This window comes from Elephantulus edwardii, unplaced genomic scaffold (genome assembly GCF_000299155.1).
Source record: "Elephantulus edwardii isolate Elephantulus edwardi_28Jun2011 unplaced genomic scaffold, EleEdw1.0 scaffold00168, whole genome shotgun sequence".
NCBI classification, from domain to species: domain Eukaryota; kingdom Metazoa; phylum Chordata; class Mammalia; order Macroscelidea; family Macroscelididae; genus Elephantulus; species Elephantulus edwardii.
Window position 1 is genome coordinate 2,997,161 of NW_006399918.1, and position 25,676 is coordinate 3,022,836.

At 36.2% G+C, this 25,676-nt stretch overlaps 1 protein-coding gene across 1 annotated transcript in view; it reads left to right on the forward strand.

The window, feature by feature from the left end:
- Positions 1 to 1,014: 1,014 nt before the first annotated feature.
- IFI16 (interferon, gamma-inducible protein 16) overlaps positions 1,015 to 25,676 on the forward strand; it is a 120,278-nt gene continuing 95,616 nt past the window's right edge. Inside the window, exons 1-5 of the mRNA XM_006895523.1 lie at positions 1,015 to 1,282; positions 2,395 to 2,492; positions 3,233 to 3,400; positions 11,141 to 11,563; positions 12,838 to 13,026. Of these exons, the coding sequence (XP_006895585.1) occupies positions 1,015 to 1,282; positions 2,395 to 2,492; positions 3,233 to 3,400; positions 11,141 to 11,563; positions 12,838 to 13,026 (1,146 nt within the window). The remainder of the gene's footprint in view (positions 1,283 to 2,394; positions 2,493 to 3,232; positions 3,401 to 11,140; positions 11,564 to 12,837; positions 13,027 to 25,676) is intronic.

Below are 25,676 nucleotides of genomic sequence, written 5' to 3' on the forward strand. Positions count from 1 at the left end.
GACTGTTTATAATATAAAATTTCAGAATCTTTGAACATTAGAGAATAATTATTTTGCTTTTTTTTAAGTGTTAACACTTACGTAACTTTGACTAGGTACAAAATTTTAATTTCAAAAATATTTTTTAATATTGATTCAGAGTTCCTTTTTCTGAAATCCCTGAATAAGATATATTTGGAATTCATTGTTTAGCATTTAGAAAGGCAAATTGAAGTCCCTGGGTAATACAAATATTTACACATTTGGCTACACAAGATTGGTGGTTCTGACCCATCTAGAGATGCCTTTAGAGAAACACTCAGATGATCACTGCTATTGAAAGCTCTATTGGAGCACAACTCGACTGTGATGTATATAGGGCATAGCCTACAGGATGTTGTGCTACTAATGGAAAAGGTGGTTTGAATCTACCAGTGTTTCTAGGGGAGAAAGAAAGGCAGTCTCCTCCTATTAAGATTTACAACCTTGGAAACCCACTTGTTGTCAGTGAGTTGTGCCGTTGAGTAGGAACTATCCCGTTGCTGACCATCCTGGAGACAGGAGGATATTTTCCTTCCTCTTCCCACAGAAGAGCTGGTGGATTTGAACTGTGTGCTTTTGGGATTGCAGTGCAGCTTCTTACCTCTCGGCCACCAGAGCTCCCTAGGAAACCCAGTAGAGTGTCATAATGAGTCAGAATTGACTTGACTGTAGTGAGTTTGGGATAGACTCAAATGTCCAAACTTCTCCTTAGAGATCAAGAGTTTAAACTGTATGAGAGTTCCCACCTCTCCACATCCTCTCTAACATTTATTACTTACTGTCCTGTTAAACTTTGCCACTGTTCCTGGTGTGAGATGGTATCTCATTATAGTTTTTATTTGCATCTCTCTTATTGTCACTGATTTTGAACATTTCTTCATCTGTCTGTTGGCCATCTAAATGACCTTTTCCTTCCTCCAGTCCTTTAAACTATACAAATGTATAACACTGAACTTTTTTTTTCTTTTGTAGGCTGAGACATAATTTTAAAAGATGGGGAATGAATACAAGAAAATTATTCTGCTGCAGGGTTTGGAAGTCATCAATGATTATCACTTTAACATAGTTAAGTCTTTACTGGCTGATGATTTGCAATTGACAAAGAAAACACAAGAAGAATATGATAGAATTAAGATCGCTGACTTAATGGAAGAAAAGTTCCCAAATGGTGCCTGTGTAAAAATACTGATAGACTTGTTCAAAGATATCAAAGATCTCAAAAAAGATATCATTGAAAATCTTAGAAAAGCAATGATAAAAGGTAATAGAAGAGACTGCCTCAGTCTATCCAACATTACATGCATTACAGCCTTGAATAGAATTTTGTGTTAACGATAGCTGATAAAATTCTTTGCCAGTGGAAGACTCAGAAGTCACCATAGTGGCGAACCCTCACATGGCAACCAGTTTACATATATGTGTTTTCCTTTCCAGCACTGAAGATTGACATATTTTGAAAGGTGTATTTGGGTTCAGATAAGTAACAAAAGAGAAAAATTTTGAGAAACTTTGAGATTATCAGTGCATTTGAAAGGTTAGGAAAAAATCAAAGCAAAATGACAAAATAAATGTTTGGTTTTATATTAAAAATATTTGCATGTAAGCAATTACTGTACTTTCTCTATTAAGATTATTTTTTCATTATTTTCCTCTGCACTAAAAAGATAATTTTGGACTTACTTATCTGTAAAATCACTGTATTTAAACAAATTATTTTAAAATATCAAAATCTAACATCTCTAGTTTATAATATCACAATTGAATTTATATTTAATATAATTTGGATTCTTTAATTTTCATAGATCTTCTGTGAACTATACCATACACTCTTCGATCAGTATCAAGAGGAGGCTAGATATATAAAAGGGCAATAGAAACCCAAGGATCAAAGGGGTGGGAGCAAAAGGGTCAAGATTGGTAGGCATAAAACTAAAAGGTTGCAGAGTTTGGTGGGTGGAGGACGGGAGTAAAAGAAATGGGAAGGATTTGGCAGGGACCTGAAATGATTGGGTAATGATGGGCAAGGTCCAATGGTGGTTGATTTTATAAAACATGATACATGGAAATGAGTGTATTAAACAGAATGAAGAATAGTGTGAAATATATATGAACTTTGTGAGCAAAATAAAATACTGTCGAATAAAAAAAATCCACCAAAAAAAGGGGTGGGGGGCATGGGAGTTCAGAGGACAGGACAGATGTGTTCATTGTATAGGAATATGAAAGAGATACAGCCAGCTATGTCTTTACCTGATTTGCTCCTAGACTCTGTTAATGTAATCGAGGTAGGCAAAAGTATGTTTTGATCCATAAACAGGAAAGGGAAATAAATAATATTGAAACTATTGTGTATTCCTTATTTCTGCATCATAGTTGCAAAGAAAACTAAAGAAACAAAAACTCCACGTCAAAGGAGCAATCAGGATAGAACAAATCCTGCATCACCCACAACCACCACAAAAGAAGGTCAGGTAAGCCTGAAGAAAGAGCACAGCCTTGAAGTTTCACAGAAGAAACTTCTACTATGACTTTTGCACTCATTCTAACTATGCGGATATTTGCTTCTTGATTAACATCTCAACACATTTCATATTTACGAAAATGAATTAACTATTACTTATCTCCCATGTGCTAGGCACTGAAATGGGCAATATAGCAAATATAATGAATGGAAAGTTACTGAGACATAATGAGAATATTGCTATCTCATTATAAATGTAAGTTCTCAATTAAACTAGGGGGGAAAATTTTCCCAAATACACACAAATTTTCAAATTCTTCCCATTCTACTGTTCTGTATTTGCTAAAGGAGAACTTGCCTTTGTTTAAGCAAACATCTGTGCCATCTACGTCTTGCCTACTAATTATCTCTTCAGGCTTTGTGATAGAAATCTCTGGAACTTTCAAGACATCCCCTTATTTAGAACCCACTGCACAAGGTTAAAGGATCCCTGGTGGCCTAGTGGGTAGAGAGCTATGCTACTAACCTAAAGGTGGTGCTGCTCTGACAGTTTGAGTCCCCAGTGACTCCATGGGAGAAAGATGGGCTCTCTCATGCCATGCAGTTTATGCTCTCTGAAAACCCACTGGAGGGCCAGATCCAGTTCCAACCACATGACGTATAATTTAATTGAGTTTACACAACAATAAAAATATGTTGTACTTCGTTTGATAATTAAAATCATTAGTTTGCAAATATATGTACTTTCAGAAACGCAAGAGCACAACTAAGGAGAAGCCTGTAACCAAAAAGAAAAAGGTTACTGAGGAGCAGGGTCAGCCTTCCTGTTCTTCAGCGGAGGGCACATCTGCAAACAACGACCAGTTGCAGCCTCCTCAAGTCTCATCATCAACTCCGTCCTCCACTTTCTTCACTGAGGTACTTCCTATTCCTCTTTCCCTCCATTTCCTTCAACCAGAAGTTAGGAATTAAACCTTGAAAAACTAATTTCCTTTTATCTAAAATAACAAAAAATCAGATGTATATACAGAGAATTTATTATCTTTTACTCTTGTGTTATTGTAATGGAAGCTTGAAATTGACATTATTTCTGACCTCAAAAAGTTTTCTCTCTTGTGCCCTTTTGGAGAAAGCCACTGCGATGTAGTATCCAAAATAATGCAAATGAACACAGCAATATGCCCATTGTTTCCTGCTCCAATTTATTTCATACACATTCTTTAAGTTCACTAATCTATTAACATATCATCAACACCTCCTGTTTCTTTATTCTCTAGAATTTTTCACATAATAATTTTCTTACCTGATTTGTTTTTTTTGTCGTTGTTTAATGCTGGAAAAGTGAAGGGGCAGCAAAAGAGGGACAGACCCTCAACCAGGTAGGGTTGACCACAGCAAGAGTCTTGAGTGTGTCAGAAATTACAAAGATAGCACAGGATAGGACAATGTTCAGATCTATTGTTCCTAAGGGCCCTGTGAGTACTATTCATCTTACTGGCACCTAAAAACAACAACAGCATATCCCTTTGGTCTTTTCAATTACCTGTTATGCATCTGAAAGTTAAAAAATGAATAAGGAAGATGTTAAAAGAAATTATGTTAAATGATTGCTGCACTGCAATCCCAAAGGCAAATGGTTCAAATCCATCATATGCTCCACTGGAGAAAGAGGTGTAATCTCCTCCTGTGCCAGTCAGGTCTGATTTGACAGTACGAAACAAGAAAAGAAAAAGAAAAAGAAATTATGTCTTTGAGTCATGGTATTGGAAAAGACTACTGAATATCTCATGAACCATTAAAAGAACAAACAAACATGTTTTGGAGAAAGTAGAACCATTGTGCTCCTTAGAAGCAAAGACAGTGAAATTTTGTCACACATATTTTGGGCATGTTGTAAGGGGGGCTAGTCTTTGGAAAATGACATCATATTTGTTAAGGCGAAGGGTCATTGAAAAAGGTGAAAACATCATTGCAAAAGGTGAAAACAAGCTCTGGTGACCTAGTAGCAAGAAGCTGCACTGCCATCCCAGAGGTACGTGGTTCACATCCATCAGATGCTCTGCTGGAGAAGGAAGGGCAATCTCCTTCTGTATCAGTCAGATCTGATTTGACAGTACATGCACAAAAAAAAAGATTAAAAAATAATAAAATTAAGAAAAAGGAGAAAACCCTTCAAGAAGATGGATTAATACAGTGGCTGTAAAAAATGTGCTGTCAGATAATTTTATGAGAAATGATGAGGATGATACAGGACAGGGTAGGGTACAGATCTGTTCATAGGGTCACTATAGGTCATGGTCAACGTGAAGGTACCTAACAATAAAAATCTACCTTTTTTTCTGAGATCCCACTCAGACTACGTAAAATTTTAATGCTGTTGATTTTCTAAGGATCTTATCTTTTACTTTTTACTTCTTATGGAAATTTTGGGAGCTCTGGTGGCCTGGTGGTAAGGAGTTACATTGCAAATTCAAAAGGTAGGTGATAGAATTCACCACTTACTTTGAGGGAGAAAGATGGACAATCTCTTCCCATGTGATATACAGCCTCTGAAAACCCACTGCAAGTTCAGCTATGTGTTGGTTCCACCTTGATGACACATAATACCAACAACAACATGGCAATTTTAGCTAGTACTTTTTCTCTCTCCCTCTTGTATGAGCTGCAACAGTAAGGTCAACCTTCTGGCCTTGTGAATCATTGTATACTACGTCGTGCCCAGTTTAGTGCCTGCCTCACAGGTGAGTATCAAAATACTCATATGCTTAATGCAATAAGAGAGCCAAGTGCTAAAATATGAGTCAGCAAAGCTAATGAAGGGGGGAGTGTTAGAGAATGAAGCTCATTTAAACTATAAAAAAGTGATGGTTATACTGAAACGTAAATGATATAAAATCAGGGACAAAATAAATGGAAAGAGGAAAAAAGTAGAACAGAAAAACTATGGACAGAAGATAATTCAAAAGCATACACCAAGTTTAAGAATAAAAGAAAAGGACTGCAAATTATGTTTGCATTTCCATTTATTCTTATTCCCAATAGTAGACTTCCAGTATTAATTGTTATCATGAATCAAAGTCATGAAATTACATGAAAACTGTAATGATTCTTATTCTACATGGAGAATGTTTTCTTTTTATTTTCAGGATACACACTGAATAAGAAGTAGTATGGAATGTAGAAGTGAAACCATATCTCCAAAAATCTCTTTCTTCTTCACACTGGTTTACTCTCTGAACCTTGCATTCCTTCTACACAACTAAAAAGTGATATTTTAAATCTTGGGAAAGGCATAATAATGCCTATTAGGGCATAAAGCAAGCTTCAGCAAATTTAAAAGCTTTGAAATAATACAAAGTATCTTCTTAGACCACATGACATAAAACTAGAAATTAACCACAAGAGGATAAAGCTTATAAAATAACCAAGGTGAAAGCTAAATAACACCGTGCTAGAACACAATTGTGTTAAAGAAGATATAAAGAATGAAGTGAATAATTTCTTTGAAACAAATGATAATGAAAATACAACACGCAAATATCTCTCAGATGCAGCTAAGGCAGTCCTCAGGGGGCAGTCAATACCAATAGAAAAGCACATAAAAAATTAGGAAAGAAGCAAAATTAGTGCTCTAACTCAACAACTTCATCAAATAGAAAAAGAGCAACAATCTAACCCCAAAGCTTCTAGAAGAAAGGAAATTATAAGAAGAGCTGAAATCAATGAGATAGAAAATAGAGAAATAATTCAAACTAGCAATAAAACCAATGCTTGCTTTTTTAAAATTCAATAAAATTGGCAAACCATTGGCAAACTTACCAAAAGAAAAAAAATGAGAAGACACAAATAACTTGATTAAGAAATGATAGAAGTGACATCATAGCAGAACCAGAGAGTTTCAATCAATAACATCCAAATATTATGGAAAGCTAACATCAAAATAGAGAGAGAGAGATCAGTTGGCCCAGTGATGAGAAAATGATGTGACCAAGACCAAGGTGGATGACTTTTAATCCGTGGCCCTCAGGCCAGTGTTTCATTATTTTTGTTCAGACATTTCTCTAGATGGTATAGCCCTGGTGTACAAGTTGCTGTCCCGCAGGCACTTGTGATTGCTGTGCGGCTGAACACTGTGACACGGATGTGTCAAATGTGTTAATGGTTGGCTACCCAATGCAGACAGAGAGTGGGGTGGAGCTCGCCAACTAAAACAAGCATGGAAGGAGGAGTGGCATCCACTTGTATGATAGCTTGCCTCCAGAAACCCTACGAACCTGGAGAGAGGATGAAAGGCACCCAAGCGTCGAGGACTCTCCTTCATGGGGTCACTATGAGTCGCCTGCGACTCGACGACACTTAACAACAACAACACAACAACAGCAAAATATGGAAAACTATACTCTGATAATTTTGAAAACCTAGAGAAAATGGTCTGTCAATTTGCTCTACAGAGGTATGCTCTACATGGTTGCTGTGAAGGTAAACACTGTTACACTGATATGTCAAATGTGATAATCACCCTTGGTGAACAGTGTTTGGTGGAGCTCTCCAATTAAAACAGGCTTGGAAGCAAGAGTGGCACCTACTTCTGAAAAAGCTTGCCTCCTGAAACTCTAACAACTTGGAAAAAATAGTAAAAGTTATACAAATGTTCAGGTCTTTTGTCCTTAGGATTGCAATGAGTCGTTTACAACTCGGCAACACTTAAAAAGAACAACAACAAATGAAATGGACAAAAACCGTGAAACTCAGGCCCTCCCCATATTGACATGGATACATGTAGAATACTTGAACAGACCCATCAAAAAAGAAGAAATTGAGCGCAGATCATAAAAAGAGTCTCTCACATAAAAAGTCCTGGGCCAGATGACTTCATGTCAATTCTACCAAACAGAAAAGATTTATCATCAATTCTACTTAAACTTTTTTAAAAAATTAGAAAAAGAAGGAACACTCCCAGAGACATTCTATGAAGCAAACATAACCCTAATACCAAAACCAGGCAAAATATCTTTCATGAATATAGATACAAAAATCCTCAGCAAAATCCTAGCCAATAGAATCCAAAAGCACACAAAAATAATAATTCATCATGACCAAGTAGGATTCATAGCAGGTATACAAGGATGGTTCAACATAAGCAAAACAATCAATGTAATTCACCACATTAACAAAGCAAATAACGAGAACCATATAATCCTAGCAATTGATGCAGAAAAGGCATTTGACAAAATTCAATACCTCTTCCTGATTAAGACTGTCAGCAAAATAGAAATAGAAGTGAATTTCTTCAGCATAGTGAAAAGTGTAGAGAAGGATGCCCATTGTCACCACTTCTATTCAATATTGTATTGGATGTACATACATATGGTAATAAGAGAAGGAAATAAAAGGCATCCAGATCAGCAACGAGGTGGTTAAATTGTTACTAAATATAGATGATATGATAAAGTACATAGAAAATTCCAAGGACTCAACTAAAAAACTGTTAGAGCTAGTAGACCAATTTAATAGGGTTACAGGACACAAGATCAATATCCAAATATCAGTGGAATTCATCTATATTAACAAAGAGAACTCAGAGAAAGAAACCAAGAAAACAATACTATTTACAATAGCCAACCACAAATTGGACAATGACCAAGGAGGATAGAAGGAGAACTGATGCCTTTGAGCTGTGGTGCTGGAGAAGAGTACTGAGAATACCATGGACTGCTAGGAAAACAAATAGATTTGTCCTGGAGAGGGTTAAAGCGGGTGGCTCCTTGGAGGCAAGGATTCTGAGGCTCCGTCTAACTTACTTCGGACATGTAGTGAGGAGAGACCGGTCCTTGGAGAGGGACATCATGCTTGGGACGGCACAGGAGAGGAAGGCCCTCTAGGAGGTGGATTGATTCAGTGACTGGGATAATTGGGATGGGAGTGTCGGAGACAGTGCGATTGGCACAGGACAGAGCGGAGTTTAGGGCTGTTGTACATAGGGTCGCTATGAGTCGCAGGCGACTCGACGGCACATAACAACAACAACAACAACCACAAATTGAGGTACTTGGAAAGGAACCTAACTACAGACACAAAACACTGGCACAGAGAAAACTACAGAACATTTCTGTGAGACACAATAAAAGACCTAAATAAATAGAAAAATATGCCTTTTCATAGATAGGAAACGTCTATACTGTGAAAATGGCAATCCTACCAAAAATCTATCTGTTCAATGCAATCCAAATACAGATACCAAATTCATTTTTCAAGGAGACTAAAACAGAAATCGTCAAGTTTATTTGGAGAGGAAAGAGACCTTGAATAAGCAAAGCACTTCTGAAAAACAAAAATGAAGTGAGAGGCATAGCGCTCCCTGACCTCAAAACCTACTACAGAGAGGTAGAAACCAAAATACCATGGTACTGGTACAATGATAGGCATATGGACCAATGGAACAGAACTGAGAACCCAGAAATGGACCTATCTATGGTCAAATAAAACCTATTGAATAAAAATTTTAAAAACTCTAAACTTATCAAATGGGGAAATGACAATCTCTTCAACAAATGGAACTGACAAAACTGGACTACTACCTGCAGAAAGCTGAAATAGGATCCACATCTCACATCATATATAAAAATCAACTTAAGGTGAATCAGAAACCTGGGAGTAGAGCCCAAAACCATAAAGTTCGTCAGGCATATGCTGGGTTCAAACTTAGAAGGCCTAGCCTATGGTATAAAGAGGCTGACAAATACAGCTATAAATGCACACTCTGAAGAAGATAAAATTGATAAGACTTTCTAAAGATTAAATTTCTGTACTCATCAAAATCTTTTTCCATCAGAGTGAAAAGAAATCCTACCAACTGGGAGAAAAAAATGTTTGGCAACACCATCTCAAGCAAAGGTCTCATTAAACAGTTTACAGAATACTACTAAGGATCCAGAAAAAAAAAAAAGAAAAAGAAAAAGATAACCCAATTTAAAAATGGGCAAAAGACAGGAAAAGACTTTTCACAGAAAAAGACATTCAGATAGCCAACAGACACATGAAGTAATGCTCAAAATCATTGGCAATAAGAGAAATGTAAATTAAAACCACAATAAGATACCATCTCACCCCAGCAGCAGTGACAAAGTTTCGCAGGACAGCAAGCAATAAATGTTGGAGAGGATGTGGAGAGGTGGAAATTCTCCAGAAATTTGTACACCAATGTTCATAGCAGCATTATTCACCATCTCAAGAATGTAGAAACAGCCCAAATGTTCAACAACAGTAAGTGAATGGATTGAGAAATTGTGGTATATTCACACAAGGGAATACTATGCATCACTCAGGAGCAACAATTTTTTTAAAAAAAAAATACTACATAACTTGGGAGAGAATGGAAAGCATTATGCTGAGGGAACTAACTCAGTCTTGTTAGGACAAATATTACATTAGACCGTTATTATAAAAAATAAAAGGATAACTAGAAAAACATGTATGGGGCCAGAAGGGTGAAAGGGCAAGAATAGAAGAGGGAGGACACGTAGGGGAAAAACCAAAAGTTTCCAAAATTTGGTGGGTGAAGGAAATGGAAGGATCCAGCAGTCTCTCCTGAAAAGATAGGGCAATGATGGACAAGGTCCAATGATAAGTAACTTCATAAAACATAATGCCTGAGAATGATTGTATGAAACACAATGTGAATGAAGAATAGTCTAAAACACAATGTAAATGAAATTTGTAAGCAAACTAAAATAAAATAAAAATAGGATGTTTATGGATGGCTGGAGAGACAGGAAGAGCAGGAAAATAATGGATAGACAATGAACACGTAATGAATAATGGAAGGAAAAGATCAATCTGAAATGAATAGATGACCAGACAATGTGTGTTGCAGTTAATAATCAAACAGGACATGTATATTGGATGGGAGTAGGGAAGGGAATAAAGAGTTATTGTCAGGTCTCATTAAAAAAAAAAAAAAAGCCCTGGGAAAATAAAAATGTTTACAGATTCCAATCAAGAAGACTAAGTTACTTTTAAATTGAAAGCTAAACTTTAAACACTACTGTATAGATACTAACCATTTTCTACCATACTCTTTTAGCTATTTCTATTTGTAAATAGATTAATAAATTTCTCAAAGCAGTGTCATGGAATAACTAATACTCTATCAAGTTTTATTATTTTAACAGAAGGATTAAATTTCTAAAATGTTTCCAGATCTTTGGCATTTATGTTTTGGTGGTCCACTTGCTTCCTTTATAACACTACTTTTTTACTCGTTTTTTTTTCCAATTTAAATCATTACAGGGTATATGTGAATTTATATTTGTTTATAATTTGACATTTAAATCAGATCAGGATAATACTCATCATCTACAACCTAAGTTTCAGTAACTGAAGATTGTAATTTACTTGGAAATATGATTCTGTTTAATCAACTGTGTTTTATGCCTGTTGTCTTCAATCTTGTTTGCTCTATCTAAATGAAGCCAGTGACTCATCAAGTCCTTTCTTCCAAGCATTCCTTCTGTAGAACCTGGTCCTAGTTCCTATAACCTGTGAAAGTTGATGTGAAGGTTTCTGAGTTATAAAGAATGCTGTCGTTGAGATTTCTTTCATTGGAAACAGACTGTATTTCCTGCTCCGTTCTTTATTTTTCTTGTCTTTCAAACACAGAATCAAGAACAGCAGAGGCAATGTGAAGGAGCTACTAAAAGAAATACTCTCCAAAGAAGCCCACTGGTAGTGATGGTCCTGAAAGTAACAGAGCCATTTAAATATAAGTGTCCAGAAAAGGGTGAAAGCATGATGTTTCATGCTACTGTGGTTACAGAGAATAAATACTTCTATGTGAAGGTTTTAAACGTCAACCTGAAGGAGAAGTTTACCTTAAGGAGGATCATTGTCCTTACACATTATTTTGAACATAGAGGCGTACTAGAGATAAATGAATTATCATCTGTATCTGAAGCTGGTCCTAATCAAAAGATTGACCCCCCAATCAGAATTATTAAGAGAGCAAATGAAACTCCCAAGATTGATACTATTCAAAAGCAAGCATCAGGAACATTCGTGTATGGGTTGTTTGCATTACATAAGGTAACACCTTAAATTTTTCTTTTTCTCCCCTCAATACCTAAACTTTAATAACTTGATGTTCCAAATAGAGCTTTGCCTAGTTAATGAACATTGGAAAAGAAATGCTTTTAAAAATATTCACTAAGACCTTGGCATTTGACAATGTTTTTAAAATGTTTGAGTTCTACCCAAACTATATAAATCATAACTTTAATTTGCATTTTGAGATATTTACTTTGAAAAGTTTAATTCTCTACCAACTTTGGAGCTTGTGATATTAGAGTACTAAGTAGATTAGTTTGTCTATCAGGGACAGAAATACATTGAACAGTTAAGGATTTGATAACCTACCATTCATTGTGATCCTATTATTCACTTACTCATAAAAATAAATCTTATTCTTATTTAAGATATATCTCTTATTCATGAAGTTGTTAGTGAACTGATAAATACTGAACGCATGATTTTTGGATGCTAAAGTAATTTTAGCTTCTCAGTCTGAGAAAGTAAGAAAGAGAGACAGACACACATAGACAGTTTTATTGACACATGTCCAAATTCGGGATGCAAGTTAGAATGGTATATTAAGACTTTTAAATTCTACAAACTTATATAAACACAATCAACATCCTGTGTAAGTTATTGTTTCAAAATTGCACTATACCTGTTTTCTTGGAGAGTGCTTAATTTTACCTTCATTACTGTTTTTAGAAATACCCTTTAAAAGCATAGAAAATTGGCATAGAACAAGTTAGATGAATTAATGTACTATGAAATGTGAGCTGAGAAATCTGTATCAGTGAAGATAAGATATTGAAGAAGCATAAGTAAAAGGAGACATTTGAAAAATAATTAGTGATTTAGTTGAAACATATGTCAATTTCTCATAATATACCAGATATTGTATGTAGAATTGTTCACTATTTAACAGTTCTTTTAGATATTCAGTTACTTCTGCTTAGAGATGGCAGCCAAGATGTCCTCTAAGACTTTTTTATTCTTCTATTGATGTGCTTTAAATCAATATTAGCTTCTTTGCAAATAGAAGCAGGTAGAAATGGGAAACTTAGGCACTGTTCTAGAAACACTAGACATAAAAACATGCAGAACAGGAAATGCTAGTAAGAAGTTTGAATAAATGGAAGAAGCTCCAAGGTGACCTAACCTGAGCTTCATATGCACCTGTATATGCCATTGCTTTCTTAAAGTCTATATTTAATGTTGTCCTGCGGACCCTCTTATACATATAGCAGTTATTTTGTTCTCTGAAACAGGGTGTTAATTTTCTGTTGCAGAAAAAAGTGAATTTAAAGAACACAATCTATGAAATTCAAGATGACACAGGAAAGATGGATGTCGTAGGGAGTGGAAAATGGCACAACATTAATTGTAAGGAAGGAGATAAGCTTAGACTATATTGCTTTAAACTGAGAACAATTGAATACAAGTTGAAATTGGCATGTGAAGTTCACAGCTTAATTAAGGTGAGAACTGAACAGAAGAGCATTGCTTGGCCTAAATGGTAAAGAGTTTGGGTTGGCTTTGGGGAACCTTAGATTCTTGCTGTTGTTATACATGCAATCAACAGGTGGCATAAAAATGGAAGCAGTACCTTTGAACTCAATTTTAAATAAGAAATTTAAAATAGACATAGAAGAAAATAAACTTCATAAAGACTTAAAGGATAAGATATTTTCTGTAATAAAATTTTTGTGGAAATTAGCAAGACAGAAAAATATTTTCACAAAGCCATTAACAACCAGAGTTTTGGAATAAGACAGAATTGGTGGTAGCCCTGGCTCCAGCACTTGGTTCCTTTAATAGTTCTCCATAAATATCATTTATCTCAGTGCCTGGGCATCAAGAGAAATCAATCTAAGGCAGATGCTATTTTTATTAACAATGTAAAGACATTGGACAGAAATAGAGAAGATATGGAACATGCAAATACTAAAACATGTGAAAGAACATAATGAATAAATGTGGAAGATATGGAAAGATAAGGCAAGAAGCAAAGGGGAACCAAATAGTGTAGTCTTTTCTCAGAAACAAAAAGATGTTAAGAAATGGAAAGATTTTTTGCAAAATAAAATCATGCCTGATCACGTTGATACTTTAGTAAAAGAATATTGTAGCAATTAACTGAGGAGATGCATTAGAAAGAGACAGTGGATTTAGAAGCAGAAAGATTCAAACAGAAGCAGTAGGATTAGTGTTAGCTTTTCTCTGAATGTTTGGTAGGATTCACAAGTGTGACCAGAATTTTTTTAATTGGGGATTGGAGGGGTGTGCTGGGAGGGGGGTGGAGGGTGCTGTTTGTTGTTGTTCTTGTTGGGAGGTTTTTAAATAACCTGTTTGATTTTGTTTTAAATTGGTCCATTTAAATTTTCTACTTTTGCAAGTGTTAATTTAGGTAGACAGTGAGTTTCTAAAGGTTTATCCATTTTCTTTAGGTTTTCAAACATATTATAGTTCTTCACAGTATTCTGCCACTATTTTTTTTTTCATTTCTGTCACTTCTGTTATGGTGTCATCTTTTTCATTTCTTATTGGAGTTATTAATGTCTTCTCCTTCTTATCTTTTGTTATATTTGCTAGTGGTTTATTGATATTATTAATCCTTTTGATGAAGTAACGTCTAGCCTTGTTGATTCTTCTGATTATTTATCAGTTTCATTTATTTTTGCTCCAAGTTTTATTATATTATTTCTTGTCACTCTTCTTGTAATTATTGGTGATGTTCTGTTATGGCGTTGGTTTTGATTAATCCTTATTTTTATTGCATATATTTAAAGATTGATTCAGTGACTGGAATAATGGGACAAGTGTGTCAGAGACAGTGAGGTTGGCACAGGACAGAGCAGGGTTTTCCATGAGTCACAAGTGACTCAACAGCAAAGAGCAATAAAACATTTATTCCTATAAACTTACCTCAGAGTACTGCTTTTGCTGGGTTCCAAAGGTGTTGGAATATTGAGTTTTCATTTTTGTTTCAGAAAACTTTTTCATTTAATTTTTAATTTCCCACAATATCCAGCATTATTTAACCAGAGTGTTACTTAGTTTACATGTATGTGGTTTTGCTATTGATCATCCTGTTGATGATCTCTAATTTTTTAGTATTGTAATCTAAGAAAATGCTTAGTAATGTTTCAATAATTTTTAATTTATGGAGTGGTGGTGTTGTTGCTGTTGTTTAGTGCTGCCGAATCATCTGTGACTCATAGCGACCCTATGTACAATAGCCCTAAACCCTGCTCTATCCTGTGTCAATCTCACTGTTTCTGACACACCTATTCCCATTGCCCCAGTCACTGAATCAATCCATCTCAGCTGTAAAATAACAGATGGTCTGATCTAGAGAATTTTCCATGTACACTAGGGAAGAACATATGTCGAGATTTTGTTGGGTGGAGTGCTCCATCTTTCATGTTTATGAAATCAAGTTGGTTTAATTGTATAGTTTACTTCTTCAGTGGCTTGTTGAGTGTCTTTCTAGTCATAACGTCTTTCATTAAAAGTGGTGTACTAAGGCCTTCTAATATTATTGTGGAGCTCTGGTGGTATAGGGGATAAGGAATTGTGTTACCCATCCAAAGAAATGCAATTCAAATCCACCAGCTTCTCTGTGGAAAAAGATGAACCATCTCCTCTTGTGTGATTTACAGCCTCTTAAAAGTTGCTGGAGGATCAGCAGAGAGTTGTTTCTGACTCAACAGTAAATAACAACAATTCTTATTGTAGGGTCCTTTAGTGGTGCAGTCTGAAGGGAGCTGTACTGCTAATCCTGATGTAGCATCTCTCTGGCAGTTTGAATCCACTATAGGACTTTCTGTCAGAAAAAAAGATAGTCACCTCTTTGTGATTTGTATCCTCAGAAAACTCACTGAAAGGTCAATGATGAGTAGATTCTCACTCAACAGCTATGATAGAGACCATTATTGTGTAGTTGCCTATTTCTTTAATCTATTAAAGCTTCTTTTTTGTATGTTGTGACTGTATCATTAGGTGTATAGTATTAATTCTAATTATATTCTCTTGCTCTATTGGCTCTTTTTCATTATACAACATCCTTTCTTATCTTATATGCTGGGTTTTGCCTTCAAGTCTATTGTATCAGAGATTAATATTGCCACTCCTGTTCTTTTTTATTGCCATTTGCTTGATAGATGTTTTACTTCATCCTATAATTTTCAGTCTGTCTTTGTGTCTAAGGTGCATCTCTAATAGAAAGCATTCTGATTGAGTTGTGCTTTCTTATTTCATTCTGCTACTCATTTTCTCTTCCCTGGTGCATTTTATCCATTCACATTCAGTGTAATTATTGGTAAGCAAGGTTTTATTACTATCATTTTGCTACACTCTTTATGGTATTGCTAGATTCTTTGTTCCATTTAATTTCTGTGCTGAGCTCATTCTATTTATGGGTTTTTTCAATATTTCATTCATTGCTCTTGCTTTAGTATTTATTTTTTTTTTGCTTTAGTATTTTTTTAAACACATTTTTACTTTGCTCTTTTTTATTTAGATAATATGGTTTATTAGTTTTTTGGAGGTTATCCTGTAACTTTCTATTTTCTTCCCAAGTCTAAAACAGTTCCGTTTATCTCAAGAATACCTTGACTTCCCCTCCATTTAGAAACTCTGTGATTACACTACCTATTCTCTCTTATTACTTTGCTATCATCCTCATTTATAAGCTGTTGTCTCTAGTTTCCTATTTTTAGTTTTTTATGTTTTTAAGTTCTGGCTGTTTCGATGTCTAAGTTGAAAGTTTTTCAAAGCTGAATTGAAATGCAAATGATTCAAGGAGAAATTCTGACATAGTCAGGCAAACAACAACACATGCACACAAATGATTCCATTTCTCAGCATCTCAATTCAGCACTCCTGTGTTGTAATCTAAGCAACAGTAATTGCACCAAGATAAACTTTTACTTTTCATGTACTTTACACACTCTTCTGCCCTAAATAAGACCTTCTCTAATGTTTTTCTAACCTGTTCAGTCATTCTCTGTCACCTCATTTGTGGAACTCTCATCTCATTAAAACGTATCCATGCATGGGGAATAACTGCGTTCAAGTTTAAGATCATTGGTGAAGGGGGTGACTCAAAATAGTAATGCATTAAGTGAGATAGCTGAGAGGAAAGGAACAGTCTTTGAACAATGACAGTGAATGGTAGGTATGGCTCATGAGGAGAAGAGGGAATATGGATGAAGAATAAAATGAGAGTGGCCTTTCAAACACCAGGCTCATATTGTGTTTTGTTTTTTCATTTAGGTCATTAAGACCCAGAAAAAATCAATGAATTCAAGTTTAAATCCAGAGTGTGAAGAACCAAACCTTCCAATGCAGAATGTGCTGCTAACTTCACTGGTTAATCAATGTTAAATTTGAGAAGTTGATTTGAATAACAATAAATTCAGTAGGAATATTCTAGTGTATTATGACTTTGGAACTAAATTGTGAATTCAGTTGATTTCTTTAATAGAATGTTGCTCTTAAACTCTTTTGTAATTTTCTATAAAATTTAAGTTTTAAAAACTAAATACTCTACTTTTCATTTTTATCAGATATAAGGTCTTTTAAAAATTATTTTGAAGAGTATCAGTCATTGAATGTCCCAGAAAACATTTTATACTGGTAGTGATCTTTATATTGTTATCAGCTATCAAGTTGACCTTGATTCATGTGGTAATTGTTATGTGTTGTCAAGTCACTTGAACTCATAGAGACCCTATGTACGATAACCATGAAACCTGCTCCATTCTATGCCAACCTTATTGTCTCTGATACACTGCCTTCATTATCCTAGTCACTGAGTCAATCCATCTCATCAAAGGTCTTCCTCTCTTGAGCTGTCCTTCTCCAAGAACCGGTTCCTCCTCGCAACATGCCCAGAATATGACAGACTAAGCCTCAGAATCCTTGCCTCCAAAGAGAAGCTGCTTTCACTCTCTGTAGAAAGAACCTGTTTGTTCTCCTGTCAGTCTATGGTATATTTAATACTCTTCTCCAGCATGACAGCTCAAAAGCATCAATTCTCCTTGACTGCAGACTTTCCCAGTGCAATTCATCTTTTGATTTTCTGGCTGCTGGTTCCAAGGTATTGATTGTGGATCCAAGAAAACTAAAGCTGTTAACAATCTTAATCTCTTCACCATCTATCTTGATGTTGCCAGTCAGCCCAATGGTGAGAATCTCTGTTTTCTTGTTGTTGAGCTTCAATCCATATTGAAGGCTGCAGTCCTTGACCTTCTACAGCAAGCACTTCAGGTTCTCCTCAGTTTCAGCAAGCAAGGTTGTGTCATTTGCATAACATAGATTGCTGATGAGTCTTCTTCCAATCCTGATGGCACACTCCTCCTCATAAAGGCCAGCCTCCTAAATGATCTATTCTTCATACATATTGAAAAAGTATGGAGACAGGACACATCCCTGACTGATTTTGAACCATGCAGTCTTTCCTTGCTCTGTGCTGACGAATGCTTCCTGGTCCACGTATAGGTTTTGCATAAGCACAGCCAACTGTTTTGGGATTCCCATTCTTCTTAGAGTTAGCTTCCATTTGTTACCATCCACACAATCAAATGCCTTTGCATAGTCAATGGACTTTGATTCCTATTGGTTCTACATGAGGCAGAGCAGAACTGTCCTATAGGCTATAATTTTCAAAGACAAGTCTTTTCTCCGTTGGAGCTGCTGGTAGATTTAAACCAATGATCTTTCAGTTAGCAGATGAATCCTTAACCATTGAGCCACTGAGGACCTTTAATGAGCTGCTTCTTTTGTTGTTGTTTTGTACTATCAAATCTGAGCCAACTCTTTATTGACCTTCCATCAGGTTTTCAGAGGCAGTCAACTGCATAAGATTGCCCATTTTTCTACATTACCCAACTAGTAGTCCACTATGAGGAATATAACCAAAGAAAATTATAAATGAGACAAAAATGGAGATTTGTACACCAATGTTCATAGCAGCATTATTCACAATCACAAAAACATGGAAACAGAATCAATGTCCAAACACAATCAAATGGACTAGAAATTGTGATGAAATACTATGCAACACTCAAGAGTTACAATTTAAAAAAATACTGCATAACTTGGGAGAGACTGGGCAGCCTTATCCTGAGTGAATTAACTCAGTCTCATAAGAACCAGTACTGCATAAGACTAAAAATAGAAGGATAATTAGTAAAACGTGTATAGTGGTCCAAACAGGAAAGGGGGGAGAGCAGAGGGGTGAGGATGGGCACAGGGGAATCATGGGCACAGGGGAATCATGGGATCACACAATTTGGTGGATGAAGGCAGTAAATGAAATGACAAAGATTTGGTGTGGACCTGAAAAGACAGGATATAAAGGTGGACACAGTTCAACAATGATTTCTTTTTTAATTTTTTTAAATCTTAATTCTTTTTTATTGAGATTTTATTGTAAGTTTATAAAAAACTTGGATTTTCATTCATTCATTGTTGCACATTTTCCTCCCTGCTCGCCTCCCCCCCAAGTTTGCTCTTTTCTTTGGAAAAACACCATATATGGAAATGATTGCATGAAATACAACTTAAATGAAGAAACTGTGAAACGTAATGTATAGGAATGTTGTATACAAGCCAATATAAAATAAAATGAGATTGGCGAGATTGTGAAGAAAGAAAGAAAAAGAAAATTGTCTATGTCTTCCCTAAGGAATAGCTGGTGGATTAGAACTGAATCCTTTTGGATTGACAACACAACTTCTTAGCCCTAAGCCACTGTAAGGTAGGCAGGTTGTGGTACACAGGGTCACATCACCACTGGAGTCTAAATTCTGGATTAGAGTACATGAGGATAAAGCTTTAATGCAGGTTTGAGTTTACTAAATTCGGTCCCACAAGCCATACTCAGATCACTAAGCACTGTGCTTGTCAGAGCATTTAGATAATCCATAGAAAAGTATTTCCTTTTACAATAATATCTATCATGACTCCAAAAGGAAAACATTTGTTTAAATGTTTCTCTGGAAGGGACAATTTTTGAGATTTGAACAAAAGTACTATTTTATACAAGATTCTCTATCTCTGCTTGGTGTGGAATATCTGATTCCATTCATTTGATATAATAGACAGTTTGCTTTACAGTTTTCAACCATATTTTCTTTTCACCTTCTCAAAGTGTGGATTTCAGAACAAAATCACTGAAGTGAAAACATGCATAAAGCATAAAAAAAACATTTAGTGAAAGCATGCATAAAGCATAAAAAAACAAACAACTACAAAAAACCCAGCAAATATCACCTCCAGAAATTAAATATTTAAAATTTCTATTTCATCTATATTTATATCTCTATACATTTATATAAAATTTATATTTAATCTACATATTCTAAGCAAATTCTTTGAGAAGCTGGACTATCTCTAGTAGAATGTGGCATCAGAATTGGAAGACTCATCAACAACCTATACTATGCAGATGATACAACTTTGCTTGTGGAATAACCGTGTTTGACCTTTATCAACTTCACAAAGGGAAACTGCCCCAATCAACAGTATCAATAACACAAATCCATTTCCCATGCTCCCATACCTCTTTGTATTCATTTCAATACCTATCTTAAGCCTTTGCTGGGTCCAAATGCCAATGGAATAACTCACAGACCACCCAGAACCATGTTAAGGAAGTCAAAGGTTATAATCCAGGTTTGTAGCATTATACAGTCAGGACAGCTCTCAAAATCGGGCTCACAGTCACCTCAGCCTTAAGCTTCACACCTTTAGGCTAGTGTTACAAAGTTCTCAGTCTAGCCAATACTGGCTCACCATTCCTAGTTGTCCAAGAAAATTCTCAGTTCTGTCAATATTGGCTCTTTCCCTGCAAGGTCCCACCTCATGTCAGGTCTCCAGTTAGGTCATGCAAGTTTCAACTGCAGATGTAACTGGAGCTACATCTCTCGCTACATTTTCAGTGGTGGGGGTAAGATCTATCTGTCTTTTTTTCTGCTGGCTTGCTCAATTCAATGGCATGGTTAGCCAATCCCCCTGTAGATTATTGAGATTGGAAAGTCCTCTTGTGGATAGGTAGCACACCCTATTCACATATTCCTGCCCACCTTACCTAGCAAAGTCAAACAATGGCTAGAAAGGTCATATTGAAAGATAAACTACAAAGGGGAGGGAGGGGGAAGAGACAGAGAGAAAAGGTAAACTTTATACATCCTTATAGGGGCCTGCTTCATAGACTAGCAACGCTTTTTCACTTTTGAGTACATCTGTGCATACTGGTCAGCAATGCCAATTAGAAAACAGCCAAACTCAGCCCATCTCTTCATTGCTATATTTCTCCCATTTCCACTCCAGCGAATCTTGGTGGTCATAGCAGGTGAGCATACCCACCAGCTCCCTTTAATTTCTAGTTTTGGAAAGGGGCATTTGATGACCACCTATTTTTTTCTTACTTCACTGTGGATGCTGATGATCGAAAGCCAAAAGAATTGCTCTAATTTTTAAAAAAGTCAGTCATTCTTTTTCCTTTGCTTCCCTTTGCTCAAATGTAAATATCTTCATTCAAAAGATCAAGGGTGGGTCTACAATTTCATTCAAATGCAAATATCTTCAGGATAATGGATGGTGCTTAATCTTCCCCCCAGCCTAAACTTCATGATTCCACCAAATTCTACTTTTTTTTTAAGTTTGCAGTGTTTTAATTATTTTATTTTCTTTAATTTATTTTATACTTGTCTACGTACAAGGTTCATATGCATTGATTTCATGCTGGAAAGTTCTACAGGCCTCTCTCCAGGGCAAATTTTCCCTTTTTTGCATATCCAACCAAACATTTAATAGGTTTTCTTTGAATGCATATGGATAATATCCTACCACTCATAACATTGTACATTATGATAAAACTTGAAATTGGTTTTGCTATACAACACCATTCTTCTGTTTTTCATTCCCAGCATAGCATACCATGTGATTGTCTGATTCAAAGTGGTCAAAGCCAATCTATCTCATCTCACTTATTCTTTGAATGTCGATGAGGATGCATTCCATTTCATTTCTCAAAACTTTTAGCTTTCCAACATCATGCTTTGTACATTCCATATTCCAATTATTAAAGGATATTTGCTGCTATTTTCTCTCATTATTATTGACTTCCAATCTAAGCCTATCTCTGTCCTTGTTCTTCTACTGTTTATAGGGTTTTCAGAGGGCTGCTACTTAAGAAGTAGATAGCCAATCCTGTGTCCTAATCTGTTTTAATCTTGGAGCACAACTTATATCTATCCAACATGGATGACCCTTGTGGCATTTGACACACCAATGGCATAGCTTTCAGCATAACAGCAACCCACAAGCTATCTCCATACAACAAACAGACAAGTTCTATACTGATTAGGACAATGATTTCCCCCAATACAATAAGCTGACAATTTAATGTTGTACCTCTAATAGCAAAGAAGGCATGTGACTATCATGTTACCAAATCCAATTGTAGCCCATGTAGATGTGGCAGGATGTGTTCCCAGAAGGGTATAATGACCGGCTATTTGAGAAGCAGATATTCAGTCTTACCTATGTCTTTTAGTCTCCAACATAGATTAATTTAATACAATATTAAACTCTTTAGACAGAGAGAACCAGTTCTTTGGCCATCTTCTTTTGGTAACAGAGAAGAGTGTTCTATTCACTCGCTCCCTGTGTAGCTATGAGCTGCACATAACACTTAACAAGAACAAAACTAGATTTGTTAGTTTCTCAGATGAGTGGAAATTTGACTTGAGTGTGTACCTGACTCAAATAGTTGAGAGAAAGAAGTGAGGAATATATTTTACATGTGACAAAAATCCAAATTTCTCTGGGTCATAATTATTGTTATATTCCTTACAATCAGAACAAAGTCATAGCAACCACTCCAGAATTTTATCAAAGACAGTAAAAGCTGTTGTTATGTGCTGTCAAGTCACCTGCAACAACAATTCTAAACCCTGCTGTACCTTGTGCCAACCTTATTGTCTCAAACACACCTACTTCCATTACCCCAGTCAGTGAACCAATCCATCACATCCAGAGTCTTCCTCTCTTGTGCTGTCCCTCCACCCTCCCAAGCATGATGTCCATCTCCCAGGACTGGCTACTCCTTGAATCATGGATATGACCCATTTTTGTCCCCTGCAGCAGCTGGAGAATTCTAACCACATGTTTTGGGGTTGGCAGTACAGTTCTGGTTTAGCCAAGACTCTCAGTGATATTTCTGTTAGTGAAATTCTTTGTCAAAGGTGTAATGACATAGTGATGTCTCATAGTGTGTCCAGATAGAGTGACTGATGCAATGGGATCTAATGTGTCAGGAAATATGAGGATAATATAGAATTCAGACCTGTTGTTCATCGGGTCACTATAAGCAGGACTTGAGTTGACAGTATATAAAACAGCAATCAACCACTAGATGAAGGCTGCCTTGCATACCTTCTATATGAATCTATAATATTCAGTATTCATTTTTATGATATATCTTAACATTGTAACATATAGGACTCATTTTTACAATCTATCTTTACCTTTCTACATTGAAGAAACCTCAATATTCATAAAGTTAAATCAACAAAAACTTTAATACATACACATCTAAAGAAATTCCTCTCAAGCTTTAAAGTTAAAAAATCTCATGATTCTGAGTCTAGAGCTATTGCAACAAACCTCCTTCTAATACTGTTGTTGTTGTTAAGTGCCATAGAGACGTAGACAACCAATAGTGACACTATGAACAAAAGTCCTGAACACAAAACTTTCATCTTTTCTCCAAGTTCATGGAATTTCAGGAGGCAAACTTTTTATGTATGTATGTATGTGTGTATCTATCTATCTATCTATCTATCTATCTATCTATCTATCTATCTATATATCTATCTATCTTCGCAACTGGATGCTACTCCTGCTTCTAAGCCTTTTTTAGTTGGGAGATTCACAAAAAGCAGGCCTGAGGGTCAACAGGCCCAAGGGTCCAAAAACCTTTTTAGATATGAGGCCAAATCTAATCATATTACACCCTATTGTGAACAACAGCCATACTCTAGCCTCAATTTCAAACCAGAAAACACACTTTGTTGCATAAAGATTATTTTCATATTAGTTACTAAAAGGAGTAAAATATGTCCCAAATGTTTAATTGGCTGTATCATTTCATCATTTTAAACATCAACCGTTTCTCCTCTGCTCTAATTCCCCACTCTAATGTGTCTTTTGTTTTCACTGGAAGATCTCAAAGAAACTTAAAACCCGTCAGCAAAAAGGAGAAGATTGTACGGGGGCGGGGGGGGGGGGGGGGGAAAGGTGGGCAGGGATAAAAGTGCAACAGTGAATTGAATGGAAATCCAAAGTTGTTGTAAATATTCATTAAAATTAATAATAATAATAATTTTTCATGAAAAACAAGGCTCACATGATATAGGCTGGTGTTGCAGAAACTGATGACTAATAGGTGAAGATCCTGCAGATTGTCAGTTACAATGTAGATGGATGCTGTGTCCCAGGAAAGCAAGCATTCCAAGAGAATGAACATTGAGAGCCATGCGATTATCTAGTATTATCTAGTAGAGCAGGGCTAGTATCCTAACATAATCCTATCTCCTTAAATAAACAAACACTTCATCACAAAATCCGAAGATATGGATTAAAGGTGCACATTAATTCACTGCCTATATCACTGGTTTTGCATTTGCATGATCAAGTGTTCTGGAATTCCCATTCTTCTCAGAGTCAGCCACAGATTGTTATGATCCACAGTCAAACGCCTTTGCATAGTCAATGAAACACAGATAGACATTGGTCTGGTATTCCCTCCTTTCAGCTAAGATTCATCTAACATCAGCTACAATATCCCTAGTACCACAAATCTTTCTAAACCCAGCCTGGCAGTTCTCTGGTGATGTGTTGTTCCAGTTGTTTTTGGATAATCTTCAGTAGATTCTTGCTCGCATGTGAAATCAATGAGATTGTTCTATAGTTTCCACACTCTGTTGGGTCACCATTCTTTGGAATGGGAACAAATATAGATCTCTTCCAGTCAGTTGGCCAAGTGGTTGTTTTCCAGATTTCTTGGCACAACTCGGTGAGCACATCCAGGGCAGCATCTGTTAGCTGAAATATGTCAATTAGCATACCATCTATTCCTGGGGCCTTATTTTTTACTATTTCCTTCAAAGGAACCTTAACTTCTTCCTTCATCACCATAGGCTCTTGCTCATATGTTGTTTCATAAAATTCTTCTGTGTCTGCCAATTCCTTTCGATACAGTGACTCAATATATTTTTTCCGTCTTCTTTTAATACTTCCTGGATCATTTCATATTCTGCCTAAAGCATCCTTGATTATAGCAATTCAAGGTTTGAATTTGTTCTTCAGTTCTTTGAGCTTAAGAAATGCTGAGAGAGTTCAGCCCTTTTGTTTTTCTGACTCCAACTCCTTGCACATTTCATTGCAATATTTTACTTTGTCTTCCTGTGCTGTCTTTTGAAATCTTCTATTCAACTCTTCAGCAACTTGAATTCTTCCTTCTACTTTGGCTTCTCTGTGCTCCAGTACAATTTTCAGAGTCTCTTCTGACATCCATTTTTGTCTTCTTCTCCTCTTCTGAGCAAGGAAACACTGCATGGTTCAGAATTGGGAAGGATGTAGGCCAGGGGTGTGTCCTGTCTCCATATCTTTTCAACCTGTATGCAGAACAGATTATCTGGGAGGCTGAGCTCTCTGAGGAGAAGTGTGGTGTCAGGATTGGTGGAAGATTCATCAACAATCTGTATTATGGAGATGACACAACCCTGCTTGCTGAAACTGAGGAGGATCTGAAGCGTTTGCTGCAGAGGGTCAAGGACTGCAGCCGCCAATATGGATTGAGGCTCAATGTCAAGAAGACAAAGATTCTCACCACAGGACCAATTGGAAGTATCGGGATGGATGGTGAAGAGATTGAGATTGTTCACAGCTTTAGTTTGCTTGGCTCCAAAGTCAACACTCTTGGCACCAGTAGCCAGAAAATTAAAAGACTCATTGCCATTGGAAAGTATGCTATTAGGGACCTCTCTAAAGTACTCAAGAGCAATGGTGTCTCTCTGGAGACTAAGGTGCATCTGATACAGGTCATGGTCTT